This window comes from Ischnura elegans, chromosome 2 (assembly GCF_921293095.1).
Source record: "Ischnura elegans chromosome 2, ioIscEleg1.1, whole genome shotgun sequence".
Classification (NCBI taxonomy): domain Eukaryota; kingdom Metazoa; phylum Arthropoda; class Insecta; order Odonata; family Coenagrionidae; genus Ischnura; species Ischnura elegans.
The window spans coordinates 139449149-139463989 of NC_060247.1; the positions used below are offsets into that span (position 1 = coordinate 139449149).

The 14841-nt window shown below is 43.2% G+C and overlaps 1 protein-coding gene across 1 annotated transcript; it reads right to left on the bottom strand.

The window, feature by feature from the left end:
* Positions 1-307: 307 nt before the first annotated feature.
* Positions 308-10029, bottom strand: LOC124174167. Its single transcript, XM_046553276.1, has 3 exons — positions 9436-10029; positions 4462-4903; positions 308-1185 (listed from the first exon to the last, which is right to left on the bottom strand). The coding sequence occupies exons 1-2, from the start codon at positions 9902-9904 to the stop codon at positions 4470-4472; spliced, it is 903 nt and encodes a 300-aa protein (XP_046409232.1). The 5' UTR covers positions 9905-10029; the 3' UTR covers positions 308-1185; positions 4462-4469.
* Between the last annotated feature and the right edge of the window lie 4812 nt (positions 10030-14841).

Sequence of the window (14841 nt, forward strand, 5' to 3'; positions counted from 1 at the left end):
ATATATCTATACACACTATGTACAGCGGTGCAACAGAGCACGCGCTTTTTTATACAATGTTCATCATTGGGAAAAAATAGGTGAGTAATGAGAAGTTGATTTCTAAGTTATAAAATTGAATGACAAGATTGTACAAGGATTATTATACAGTAATTGTATAAACAACGGCAGCAATGGACGGGTGAAGAAGCGGTATTGACACTATTGTCCTTTTGGCGTATGTAGTTAGCTGTAATAATGTCTTGGTGATTGTCGATATGGAATTATTCGTCGGGGGTCGATGAAGTCACCATTGTCAGTGGGTGAGTGGTTAAAAGTCGCATCGCGGGAATGCATGGAGAGAGCGAGGTATGTCTTTAATCACTTGAGGTACAAGTCCGCTTACAAATTTCGTCATGAGTCACACAGAGAGATCAGGAGAAATAAGAATTATAATATAATAAAAATTCGTTCGCAGCACGCGGCGGCCACTCGTTTTGCAGAATGGGTTAAGCGAAGCGAAGGGTCTGAGCAAGGTAGGAAGGCAAGCCGTCAAGGTAGCAAGCAAGCAGCGAAGGAGGGGAAAATAGCTTTTGGGAAGAATTCCCTGCCAGAGTGTCTACAGGGCCTGACGTCTTTTTTTCCGGAAAGGCGAAAAAAAAGTCAAGCTCCCTTCGAGTGCAGGGGCGGATTGGGTGAGCCGACGAGGCAGCAGGGGTCGCGGAAGCGTAGGAGGATTTATTGTCAAGTCCCAGAGTCAAAGCGGAAGCATAGAGGATCTTAGTTGAGTCCCATTTGCAGACAAAGATGAAAGAAAGACAGATGTAAGTCTGAGTGCCGCGTGCTGTCCCGAGGAAAGATTGTCCACTGTTGGAAGCTGAGCGTCGATTACAAAAAATATATGGTATAAATACGAGCCTTAATAAAGGATATAAATTAATTATTATTGTAATGTGTTAACATTAATAAATTAATGAAATTGTGACTGGACGGAGAGATGTAGTTGTGAGACGCGGCCGAGCCAGTCGGTCGCGTCAGCTGACATCCCCGCCCCCGATGCCTTGGGCCGATGATATCGGGGGGTGCGTGGCCCCCTGGTGTACTTGCGGCCCCCCTGGTAGGGGGGCGGGCCCAGGCATCGGCGGGGGCATGAGCTCTAGGCGCAGCGCCGGCAAACTGCGGTGGATGCGACGCTTCTGGCGCTATCTGTGGAGAGAAAAAGAGAACTGGATAAGTGGATGCAATCAATCGTGTCACGTATTATTCCCTATTTCTCCTCGGCTTTCCGTGAATGGGCCTCGTGATGGTAGTAATTGCTTACACTCATGTTAGCAATGTCTTACCTCGATTAAAGATTACTCCTGAACTGAATAAGTGAACCAGTACTGCGATAACGTCAACAACTCGAGAAAAGTGGGCATAGGCTTACACGATTATTATTTAAACAAATGAGAGAACGGCTAAATGGGGAAGATTACATGCTCACCAAGTCTCACATCTGCATGCAATCAACCTGAATTCAAATAACGAGGAGCGAGCAAGCGAGCCCATCGTGCTGAGTGAGCTAGGAAGTGGGGTTTCAAAGCGACGAGATGCGGAAGACGCTGAGTCACGCTGCGCGGGTGTTTATTTTGACGGAGCAACAGGTGAGCGAAGCAGTTATCCTTGGCAGTGAACTCGAGTGGGTGGCGCGGCCGAAAAATCCGGCGACGCTAATTTCGCTCGATACGGAATGCGAGCTCTCATCATTTGACCTCCGCCTGCTCAGGAAAATGAGTTTTACCTATTGAAAACATGGATGAACATTTCCTCCTTTCATGTCGGAATTGTGGGGCAAAGAATGAGATTTTACTTTCTTTGGAAAGCGATGAAATTTTATGATTTTTTGGTGCCTCGATTGCTTTCACAAATTTTAAGGGCATACGTAAAGTATACTGCATTTAATTAAAATATGCATGTACTGCATATGTCCGTTGATGATACATATCAGGGATAGAGCGTTCCTTGCGTTCACCAACGCTGTTGTGTGGACTTTTTTGTGGAAAACTCTTGAAATCTTTTTAAAGCTTCTCAGTGGACCTGACGCAGTTGGCAAATATTGCGGGGAAGAGTGGAACCTCGAAGGAAACATGAAGATGTCTCTTCGATTCTTAGACTTCGCGTCACCCCAAGGATACTAGCATATTTGCATTTGTATTCTTGTGTGTAAGCTATTTACAGCATTCACGTCCACCTTCCCTCACTTCAAAGTGTGCGCTTGGCATATACTTACCGTGAGTATGGAAGAGTGCTTTAGAGATTACAGGAAATGTACGACATTGCCTGCCACTTTCTTACAGAGAATGGTACTGGCGCAAATCCGAATACTGGTGTCCCTCTACTATTCAGAGAAGTCACAAGCGCGTAGTGGAATATCACTAACAGTTTCTATTAAGGTTTTGGGTCCACAGAAAAGAATGAAAGCATATTTCTAGACTTGCCTGTACTTTCCTTGGAATGCATTTAGTGGTAACTTACTGGTAAGATAAAGCACGACTCTGAATTAATTCGTTGAATATTTCCTTTCAAAATTGCGACTGTAAATATCCTTTGCAAAACGAGCGCATATAAAATCATTATTGATTGATAGGGTGATTGATAGTTCTCATAATGCTCCCTTGGTTTGATCAAATCCCGAAAATAATTGGAAATCGTTGTAATGTCTTTTGTGGAAGGTTATTGATGCTTTGAGTATTTATCGTTATTTAAATGTCTTCGAAATGAATGTAAGTACTTAAGGCTCGAGTTATTTTAATTCAAATGCAAACTTTTCCGCATTTTAAAACACATCAATGATTTTGAATATCGGAGAAAGTTTATTTGTAATTCATAGTAGTATAATTTCTCCAACCGTTAAAAATTAATTTATATTATAATGAAATTTCGATTCGTTGAAAAAATTAGAGGGATCGGAATATACTGCATATTATATATCCTGTCACTTTTTCAAATCTCGTTCATATCTGCCAAGTATAGATAATATGTTCAATATTGTCATCAGCGATATTCTCTCCTACTTCTTTAATTACCGCATATGTCAATTTGATATTTTTTGTTTGGCCAACAATGTAAGATCGAACATCCTCACATGTACATAAAATGTGGCAATGACTTAATTAATGCGGTCAAAGGTCAAGAAGAAAGGTATTGTTACAGTTGAAATTATTGACTTTCCTTATTAGGTATTACTTTGGTGATTATTCGCGTTTCTATGTATCAGGAAACTTCTCATCCGAAAAATACTTGGATAATAGCCGTTTTCCTCTAACTTTGCTTGCCTTAGAATTGCTCAATCACTTAAAATATCACAAAGAGCTCTAAAAATCATTTTTGCAGTTATCTATTTATTTGGAGATAAGAAGGAAATAGTCTGGTTGGTTGATTTACACCGCGTTAACATTATAAAATATGACATTGTTACGCTTCTTTATCTTAAGAATTCTAATTCTCTGCATGACAACATACACAGAATCGAGAAAACCGTGCAATGAAGGATGTTAAAAGTTATGAAATCAGTGTATCTACTTATTTGTCTTTTATATTTGTCACCAATGAGTCCCTATTGTCTGTAATGAATCCAGAGTTTAAAATTTAATGTGGAGTAAGTCTCATTGCAATTAGTATTCTCAAATGTTGTTATGTAAGGCGATTATGCGTTCGCGTGAGGGTTCAGTGAAAATTTTGACCGGATGGAAGGTGAAACATTTTGACATGATGCATGGTAGATTTGCATGAGGTCGTCTGAGTGGAAAAATGTATATACTTAAGAATTTAGAATAAGGAAAAAGTTGAATTTAAACGATTCGGGTGTAACGCGCGATAATAAGACGGACCCAACGTTTTTTATGACCTCTCACAGTTTCATTATCTGATTAACTTAAAATTTATCGTGATAAAATTACGTGCTGACTTCATGGAACGTCGGGAATATTTGATTAGCGATAGGAGGACTAGAAAGATTTACTTTATCATGGAAATGTGAATGATGAAGATCCCGCCAGCACCGCACGAGGATTCACTATGGAGTACAAGTCGAAGACTTTTCTTCAGGAGGGGAAGCATGAGATGGATAATGAATGACGGAGGTGCAATTGAGATGATGACGACGGCTCCAGGGTGCGAATGGGAGCAGAAAGACAGGGAGCGGTTCAATCTCACGCTGTCAAGGAGGCGACACAAACCACCCTTGGGAAGCGAGTTTCAAGAGAAAGTGAAGAGGAACCAATAAAAGTGATGGTTAATATATATTTTTCTGTGTTCTCTCTGCAAAAGGGGTGGATCTTCTGTTCATCCACTAGATAGCTAAAATAGATCGTGGCGCTTAGCACCCCAAAACTTGCTCAATGTAAGTTTAAGCTTACTTCAATGGAAGTGATGATGGAGAGATTTTTCCCTGCATTCTCATGATGGTGGGTAAAACCTTTCATCCTCGACAATACGTACCGAGTCCGTCACTGCTGGGTGCTGGGTGCTGCGGGCTGCGGCTGGTGCGCCCTGTAGGCGAGGTCCTGTGGCTCCCAGCCGACGGGCGCGGCGCCCTGCACCTCGAAGCTGCGTCCCCAGCCGCCGCTGGTGCCGCTCCCGCTGCTGCTGTATCCCCCGGCGCCTCCGGCCGAGTATCCGCCCGCCGAGTAGGAGTCATCGACCGAGCCGTGCGAGTGCGAGTGGGAGTGGTGCGGGTGCGCGACCACCTCGTACGTGACCACCTTTTCCTGCGAGAAGAGCTTCTTGAGACCCAGCACGATGGCGAGGACGAGCGCGAGCTTGCCGATGAGCAGGGCCTTGCCGGCGATGAGGGCGATGGCGGCGATGGCCAGTGGAATGAGAGCGGCGATCTTCAGCTTCAGGAGCAGCAGCAGGGGGAGGAGGATCTTCAGCTTCTTGACTGCAGAGAGAGAGAGAGAGAATATGATGAACACAAATGATGGGAAGACTAGTCGCGCAGAGGTGATTCAGAAGCGTAAGATGACATACTAGGATATCCTGATAACGATTGAAATAAGTCATTTGAAAATTCAATTTTTGAATCAAAGATGCCTAAGATTAAAAAAATATAAAGAATGAATTTTTATTGGAATTCTATAAGACATAAATTCACTAACCGATTTGAGAACTTTGAAACAACTAGGAGTGATTTAAATGATGATTTAGTAATGTTGATAGTCAGGCAGAGCAAATTCTATTCCATCGCCAAAATCTTTGGATTTTATACATTTGAGCATTATTTATATTATTTCCTGATTTGATATAGAATCAATTAAATGCGTAAACGCAAAAAATAATCTATTTCTCATTAATTAGGCAGTATGAATTGATTTAGCGTCATTATCTGTGATTTCCGATACAATAAATATTATTTATTGCGTACTCTTCAGTTATTTCAGTCGCGAGCAGTATTTTTCTGCTCAATCAGGATTTAAAGTCCTTAGGATAAAAGAAATAAACTGAGAATAATCGTTTCAGCTTGAAATATGTGATTTAAAAATAACTGCACTGTTGGATGATGTGTCTGGTGAATAGGGTTTGAATGTGAGAGGTCGCTATGGTAACGATTAGACCACGCCCACTTCGGCAAAACCATTGCGCTTTACTCAACCGTACTCTCGACAGAAAGGTTCCATTTAATCCACTGCAGTCACTTACTTATCGAATCATGGGCTCAAAAGGTTTTTTCAACCATTTTCACCAGGTTATCAGAAGAACTCTCAATTTTAGTAGTTGCTAGCTGTTGACTAAATTCATCGATAAAATAGCTTATACTTCAAACGATTCTGACGAAAAGAATTTTCCGTTTTTTTTTTGCTTTTGAACCATTCATTTTCTCAAAGAAAATATTTATTTCTCTTGAATAAACTGATCTCTCTTCGCTGAATAGTTAATTACGATGCTTTTGTTTGATCATTCTCAAGTATTCATGCGATTCGATGAGTTTTTAAATATTTTTATGCCCGTGAAAATTGGTGGAGTGTAACAAATAATGAATTAGGTAATTATTCTTTTTTTAAGCTATCTGGTTTAAAGTTTGCGTCATGGTGAATGAATTTTCTCCCTTGCAATTAGCGTAGTTCGTGTGTGCTGAGGCGGGAAATTCGATGAGTGCAGGTCGATTCCTAAAATCCCCCTCCCGCCCGCCTGGGAACCCGTCTCGCGGGCGATCAACTCTTTTAGGTCAGTCAGCCCTTCAACTTGACCCTCTCCCATACGCCTCCCCCTCCCCCTTCCGTGACCGCTGCTCACACCGCGATATCAACACCTCCTTCCGCGTTTCCCGAAAGCCAAGCGACATTCCTCCTAAAGAATCGCGCCCAAAACGAGCGCAGCGCATCTCTCTCCTCTCTGCTAAGTGTTAAACAATAACCACTGACCAGTATTCACTCCGTCTTTCAATCCATCTCCTAATCATCGATCATTTCGCATCACAAAATACACGGACTCAACCCAATCTGGTGTGAATTGATGACGCCACGCACTCCTACCGAGCGGGTCACAGCCTCTCCACTACTACTCTCTTCCTCGCATCGGCCCCGAGGCTCTTCTACATCGATTTCTTCCCTCTTCTCACCTCTGAACGATTATAAGAAACTGATGACGTCCTCGTTTTTTATGGAAAGCGAGCGAGAACTTTATGTCATATTAATGAGTGAATGGTGGTTGCATTTGGAATATTTATTTTTGCCCCGCAGCCTACATTTCCCTTCCGTTAACCAGATTCGTATCGCGAATTATGGTTTGGAGTTGAAGTGAACAAACCCTCACTGTTTTGGTGAGGTTCTTGTCGATATTTTGGCCGTATTGTGGAAACTCTCACCAGGTGAATGCATGGTGTCAAAACAAAAGGCGGTATATCGGTATAAAACTACGGCTCAAGGTAGTATGTAATGCTTCTAATTTGACTTACGTGCGTCATGATTAGAACAAAAGCTCCGTTTCTATCACATATTCCTCATAACCAACTTGTTTACATGAACTCTTTAATGGAGAGGTTAGCCAATAACGTCCACCCTCTCTACCGAGGAAATTACGATGGAAACCTGCGGTGAATTACCAAAATCATTTCAATACGACCGTTTTTGGTCTCAGAGATCAAGTCGTTTTGATAAAACTTATCTAATTAAATTTTTTTTATTTGATGCTGCGCCGAAATCCTTACTTTCTTGGTAAATCACATTTCTAAACAGATATAAGCTATTATTACGTGAATCGGTAAAAGCATGCTGATCAACCATCTAGTAGGCATTATCAAGCCAAGATGAACGTTTTGAAGATAATCTACCGCAACGTGTATTGGAGTGACCCTCTGGTGGGTGGTCATGCTAGCCACTTCACCTGTTGAGCTGAATTCGTTGGATCCCCGGACGGAGATAACATTGGGATGACCCTTTGATTGCGTTGGCCTCCTTTTGCCGGCCCGAGGGCGATCTTCGCGTGATCACGAGGAAGCGACCCATATAGGGGCGGATATGAAAGTGGATTAATAAGGAGGAGTGGAGGATGGATGAAGCAGGGTTCCCCCACCCCATATACAACCCCCCTCCTTCCCCCCCCGTCCTCAATCGCACTCGTTTTACATGTCCCTCCCCCCCATTTCAACCCTCCCTCCCCTCGTAACGGGATTCACCCACCTGCTGCCGCCGCGGAGAGAGAGAGGAGATACTATATGTTCAACCCCCCCCCCCGCCCCCTCAATCACCTCTGCGGCTCACCGAATTTTTTTTGAGTTCAGTGGACCAGTTTGTGGGCGACTTGTGGGCCTCCTTAGTGGAGGAATGTGGGCAGTTGGAAGTATTCCAATCGGCCAATTCGCCTAAATATCCCAAGACGACCTGTGCTGTTTGTTTTCGTGAAAACCCCCCAACAGCTAGGTGCGTAAAATTAATTTATCGACGCAAGAGCAATATAAATGGCATTAAAATTGGCCTACCTACTTAAATGACACTTTAATAATGTACGATGGACATAATTTCAATGACACTTCTTAGAATGTTACAAGTGAAACAACTTAGTTATTTAGCTCTATTCCAATCGTTTGGATTGAAGTTCCTTCTCAAAATTGTGGCGTCGTAAACAAATGTTAAATGCGTGTGAACTATCGCTCTCACGTTGCGCTGAAAATGCATTTAGAATTCTTTAGTTAAACCTAGGAAAATATTTGGTTTTGAATTCTGAGATATTCGTTCATGCCTGGTGTTGGCGTTGTGTTTTGTTTTACTCATGACAAAAACCATGACTGATTTGAACTCAATGAGTTGGAATTTTCGCTTCTTGCGTTGGAGTTATCACGGGAATCCACTTAGAATCGCATGGTGCTGAGACCACTGACGGTTGGCTTATTCGGCTCTGATTTCCTTTCCTCGTTAATGTTTTTGCATCAGCAGCGCTTATGGCGTTGGCTCTCTTCGAGTTCTCGGAGTTGACATAACAGTGTGGAATGAAGAGTGCGAGTCGCGAGCAGGGAAGGGAAACTCCTCGGAGAGTGCAAAAGGCAAATAGGAATGCGCGCACTCGCTGCGGTGTCGCAGAAGAGGAGCAAGTGCCAACGAGAGCGACAAGTGACAGTGTAAACAGAGGTGCTGGTCGTCGTCCAACGGATAGTTGCCATAAGAAAATGAAGGGGTCAACTAACCGGCATCTCTACGTTCTTGCCATTACAAAAAATTACCAAAAGGGAGAGGAAGTTTAAATATGATGAGCAATTTCTGGATGTACGAACAGAATTGAATCGACCAACAATGAATAGATACTTGAAATTATTGGAAGAAAGCTATTTCGGAAGAGCCCAATACATGGCATGTGCCCAGAATGACCACCACTTATATTGTAGGTATATTTTAGATAATAAGGTCACCGTACGCGAAGAGGTAGTTATTAGAAAACAGTAAACCTTGTAACCAGAAGAAGACCCTTTTTAAGTAACCCTTGCACAAAGCTTTAGAAAAAGATGATTTATTAAAACTTTGAAAGTATTTTATTAAGAGTTTGAATTTTTTAATTTTTATTTATCCATAGAAATGATTTTATGCTCACCGTTTTCTGCGATGGAGACAATTTTTTAATACTTGAAATATTTCGCCAATGTAAAAAGCAGAACCAATTTAAAAGCAAAACTTTTTTATGTTTTAGACCATAATTCAAAAAAATTACTAGGAGTCGTACATGTTTACGACTGGCTAATATGCAAAAAGGTTGTATATATTTACAGGAGAACAAAAAATGGATATTATAAATCTATGACGAATCCGCTTTAAATTTCATTGAATTTGCGTGCTGAGCTAATAATTTTCATGCATTAAAAAAGGAACCGGTGGTCATATCGTGCACTCGCCAAGTATAGGACTTTCTGTTCGACCCTTGATAGACTCGGTCGTTGGAGTCACCAGCGCATGGGGTGCGGGGCACGGTAAAAGCAGTGTATCTCACCCTTCTTGCGTCCGCTCTCCTCCACGCTGTCGTCTCCGAAGCCGAGGGAATCGGCCACGTCTCCCAGGGTGCGGCCCACGTTCGAGATGGACTCGGCGACCTCGGAGCCCTTCACGTCAACCTTGACGGTGTGCGTGCGGAGGTAGCGGGACACGCGGCTCCACACGGCGTCCTCGATCGAAGAGTCATCCAGGGACCTGGGCTGTTCCTCGGGAGCCTCCTCGTCGTTAGTCTTCACCACTTGCACGCCCTCCACCACGCTGAATCCATCCTCGTTGGCGTCGAGCGCGCGGTCCACGGCCGAGTAGAGGCGGCCCTTGACGCACGAGGTCAGGGAGCCCCCGGACTGGAAGCAGGCGCGCACGGAGCCCACCAGGTCATCGGGGTCGACGGAAGGGGCGGCGAGGGGCGATGCGGAGGCGAAGGCCCAAGCGAGGGCCAGCGCCACGAAGAGGCGGCCGCGAATCATGATTGCTTCGTCTGCGGCGAAGGGAAGTGGCAGCGAATAGGCGAAAGGAAGGCGTGCGAGTCGAGTGTGGCTCTTGTGGGCTCACCCAGTCTCCGCGGTGTGTGATTCACAAGCGAATGATGAGGAGGGCCGTGTGCGGGGCTCTTTATATGGCGCGGCGTCCGAAAACGGGGGAGGGGAGGCAGCCGGGAACATCTCCACTCCTTCCAGCATCCCATCCGGCACCCTCTCCTCTCTCGCGGAAGAAGAAGCGGTCTCTTCGAAGAGGGGGGGAGCATGAACACCCCCCCTCCTACAGTACTTCCCCCCGAATTCTCGAGAGGGGGAGGTAGACAAGGTCACACGCTACAGACGCTGCTCTCTCTCCCTGCAGATGTCGGTGGGTCAATGGGTAAGCCACGAATGGGCGAGGAAAGGGGTCGCGATGCCTAAAGAGGTGGCCCATTTGACGGCCTGGGTGCGCCCCCTCGCTACTTCCCTCGGGCAACCCCATCGGAGCGAGCGTGACATCTCGTGCGACCGTAAGGCAGCCAACTTCAGCCACTCCGCCGTGCGTCAAAGTCTCCGGCGCGAATATAAGATATGATAACATTGTATTTATTCCGGCTATTCTTAGTGAAGAAATTAGCCACTCTCGCCAGATTTTATTATTGATTTTATGTTCTTTATTACAGCTTGAAAGTCCGAGCTGCATACAACATTTAGTGACGAAAGAGCCGGATTGTACACCCGCGTCTTTTATTATGACTGTTATTAGCGTCAATTAGTGGAAGGTAAAGAGAAAATTTGAGACTCTTTCCTACAATTGCTGAATTAACTTTTCATGCCTTGTGCATTTGTTTTACCAAACCTTTTGCGACGAAATAACCAGAATAAATCTTTGATTTGGGGTGGGTCTAATGCGATTATTCATTGTTAATCGAGTACAAATATTATTTTCTTGGCAAACGGACAAAAGGTAATATCACTCCCGAACAACCGGTCTTTTTTTTGTAACGTGGAATTCCTTTAAATACTGTGCTAAAATTGCAATCAGTTTTCTGTGCTTCAAATTTGAAATTTTGATATGTCAGGTGCAAACTTAAGTGATTTGAGGAACGGGCAAATTTTTGCGAATTACAACCCTACAAAGGCACTTACTATCATGATGATAACATGTAAGTTAAAAAAGAATCGTGAAATCTAAAATACAACCATTTGAGAGGGAGTAAAACATTCTCTTAAGTACATAGATGAATACTTGAATGAATATTCAGGCAACATGCGTACGACAATGCACAATACAACATGTGTGCAACAATGTGTATGCATAGCGAATGAGTATTCAGACAACCATTTCACGCTCTCTGGAATTTTCCTCCATTCAAGAATTTTTAATCAATAAATTTTTACTTAGCCACTGAATTGGTGAGATAATCGACTTGGTATTAATGGTAAAATCAGGAAAAATGTATTCATCTGAATATTGATTTTTTCATCATAATATTTGTGTGTTCATCCTAAAATTTCATGTGAAATCAACGGTGCGAGGCGAGATGTAGTGGAACATAATAATTTAAAATGAAATATTAAAAGGAATTTGTGTATGTCCACAATCAAAGAGTATATATACCAAGTATATTCTTTTATTTTACTAAATTTTCATGTATCCACCGTACTTTCATTCCATTCATTGTAGTACTCACGTATTCATTTAAGTACTAATTATCATATGCGTAATTAATATGCTCATGCAGACGCATTACCCCGGTATTTATTCGAGTATTTGAATATTTACGGCGCCTGAACTGGGCTGGCTTCCTTTCCGCCAATCACACGTATCAGCCAAAGGGAATAGTATTTGGATTCGCCTACGTCCTTTTTTCGCTGTGTCCTTTCCCCCTTCACACCTGACGCCGCTGCGACTGCTTTCCACCACCGCGCGCTTCCCGGACACATGTCCCAGCCACTCGGCAAGTGAAACTTTATTTACCCGCCAATGAAAGCAAAAGAAAACCTCTCGACTCAATGTCTGGAGCTCATCTCTCGCCTGCCCTGAGATTTTCGGAATGCCGTCATCCTTGATTGAAGTTGCATCAAGCGGTCGATGTTAGTTAAATAGTGCTCATTTCCACGACATGAAAAGGAATATTGCCTAGAATATGAAAAGGCTATGATAGCTGCACCCGAAAGACAAATCCAGATTAAAGTTCGGTTTAGTTCGGTTGGTGGGAAAAATATGAAAGCATAAATATATTGATATAGGATTTTCCAAGTGAGTACACTATCACCCTCGCCATACTAAAATGGATTCGCCAAAATCACCAATAGCGTCGATGAAGACTTAGCAATCTGAATTTCACGGTCAATAAAAACTGTAATAACGCTGTAAATTAAAATATATTATCGAGATAGCTTAATCAATCGCATTAATAAATTTCCGTGATATATCTCGCGAGTCCGGCTACTCTCTGCAAAAATTGAGAGTAAATAGATGCTATGAACTGCGGATATTTTTGAAATGCGATTCAATTGTTCCGCAGGAAGTAGCGTGAATGAAGCTTTTACGGGGCGGACTGGGGCCTCCTCAGTGTAGTCCCATTCATAGAAGTCTTTACTCGCAGTCATGTGTCGCAATATGTCGTTTGCTTTTGTCGATTTTATTTAATGAATTTTTCGAAAGAATATTTACTTGCGGAGAATGTTTGTATGAAGTTCGTGTTACGTTTTGCGAATCTCACGTAAGTTTATTTAAAATGATTATTGCAGGACCACAATCCAAAGGCTGGTCTGATGGACACCTCGAATTATTTTTCTACCGGGTTAAAACAAAAAATATACTGAAGGAATTAAATATACTTACCTAAAATTACAAAGCTGAACCTTATTCTTTACTTTATAGATGGTATTCACTATTGTTCTTAGTAAGTGGCCATTATTTTACCAAATATATTTGATTTCCCGGAGTAATATGTTGAAGAATATTTTTCGGGTTTTTCATCCGTCTGGTGGTGATCGAAGCATTGTAAGATCCAAATGGTAAAGGAAGACATCGCAATCCTCCTTTAATACAATGATGTCAATAAGGACTGAGGTTGGTACACCAGCAACACCTGAAGGCCGGCGAATCAGAGAGGAAGGATTGAAATTGTTTGATAAACACTCAAAGTATGCACGTACGAGTTGCCTCTGCGTCCAAGCCATATTTGAGAGAACAACACCAAATCAACCGCTAAAAAATCCGAGAAGATTCCACCGCAATTGTACAAATGTAAAAAAAAATTGTCGTCAGTATAGATGAAATTTTCCATTTGGTTTCAGCAATTACTCCGTCAAAATAAGGTACTAAATTCTGTCATAATTCATTGTTGATTCGAGCCGCCCGCGCCCTTCTCCGCTAGAGCGGAGGCATTCGGAAGCTCTTGTCCACTCATCGGCGCCTTCCCTCACATGTGGCTCACACTCACGAGCAGCCTCGCCCTCCAACCCCCCTTCCCCTCCACTAATAAAAATACCTCACCCCCCCTCCCCTTGCGCGCCCGCTGACCCGAATATGAATGGTGCACGAAGCCCCATTCATCCATCCGGGTTTCTCTGGAGCGTCTCCCACCCCTCCCCCTCGACCCCCGCCCCCCCGAAATATTTGAGCGAACCTCACCGAGATGAGGGCCCTACCCTTCCGATCCCATTTCTTCCACGATTGTCGACAATCTTCGCTTTCCCTGATGAGCGCAGACTCTCTTACCCAACTGCGGATTCCAAGGGCAGCCAGGGCCGGCACTTAGCCAAAGGGGCCTTGGGACCACCGCGAAGTTTTTTTCCCTTGTAGCGACAAACCCGCGATACACCTTCTTAGGAGACCACCACTACCTTCTCACCAGGGGCGGATCCAGGATTTCTTTTGGGGGGGGGGGCACAAGGAAGGTCATATCCAAGATTTTGTTCTGGGGGGGCACAAGGATACCTCGTAATACAAAACGAACTCAATGATAATGGTACCGTATTAAAAATCTTGCATATTTGTTTACGGTCTTAGGGGCACGTGCCCCCGTGCCCCCCCCCCCTAGATCCACCTATGCTTCTGACACTCCATTTTAGATACAATTACATTTCAAAATACCATCTTAAGGCCGACGATAAATTCATAATTCCGATACGAATAATATTGATGATATTGCGGTTATTTAATGAAATGTTCCGAAGTGTGCAATTAAAAACAACAAACTCCCCGTCTGAGCATCCCACTGGTGCTCTCTCTGAAGGAAATTCCTCGCTCCGTGCCTAGCGATCACGCTGAGGGGAAAATGATCACAGGCGGAAGTTCGCGATCGACAGCTTCATATTAAGTGACCTAGGTTTCGGAAAGAGTTATGTCACTATAATTCACACTAGATAATAACCGTGACATTGGCATAGTTGATAGGAACCTGGGTGGGTTGCTGATAATCTATGGACATCTCAAAGTTTTTTGGCTTTTGGTTTTTTTGGCTCTTGGAGTATTCTCACCTTCGCGATAGATGGAGGCGTGGACTCGTATGCTATCTGCATAATCACAAATAAAAGCCATTTCAGCGAAATAAAACTGCTGGTCTCACGTCTCGATGCACTGGATGTCGTCGTGAGTGAGGTCGCGTTCATGGTCTCTGGTCAGCGATTGGTCGTTACCCCGCGGTAAAAGTGACACAGAATGCAAGAGTGAAAGTGATCGGAAAATATATTACAGTACTTCAATAGATTCAAGTGGTTTTGGCCAATTTAATTTTTTTTAAATGCTCAATGATTCAGGAAAAAATGTGACACATTGTCAGGGAAAGATAAAAATTTGATAAAAATGGTATGTAAATTTTCATCATTTGGTTCCTCAATAGCACCGTCCGAAAGCTTTAATGCATTTTTGCTGAAAAAATATTTGTCCTTTTTGTATTATCATGACGAAATTTAAGAAAATATTACTAGGA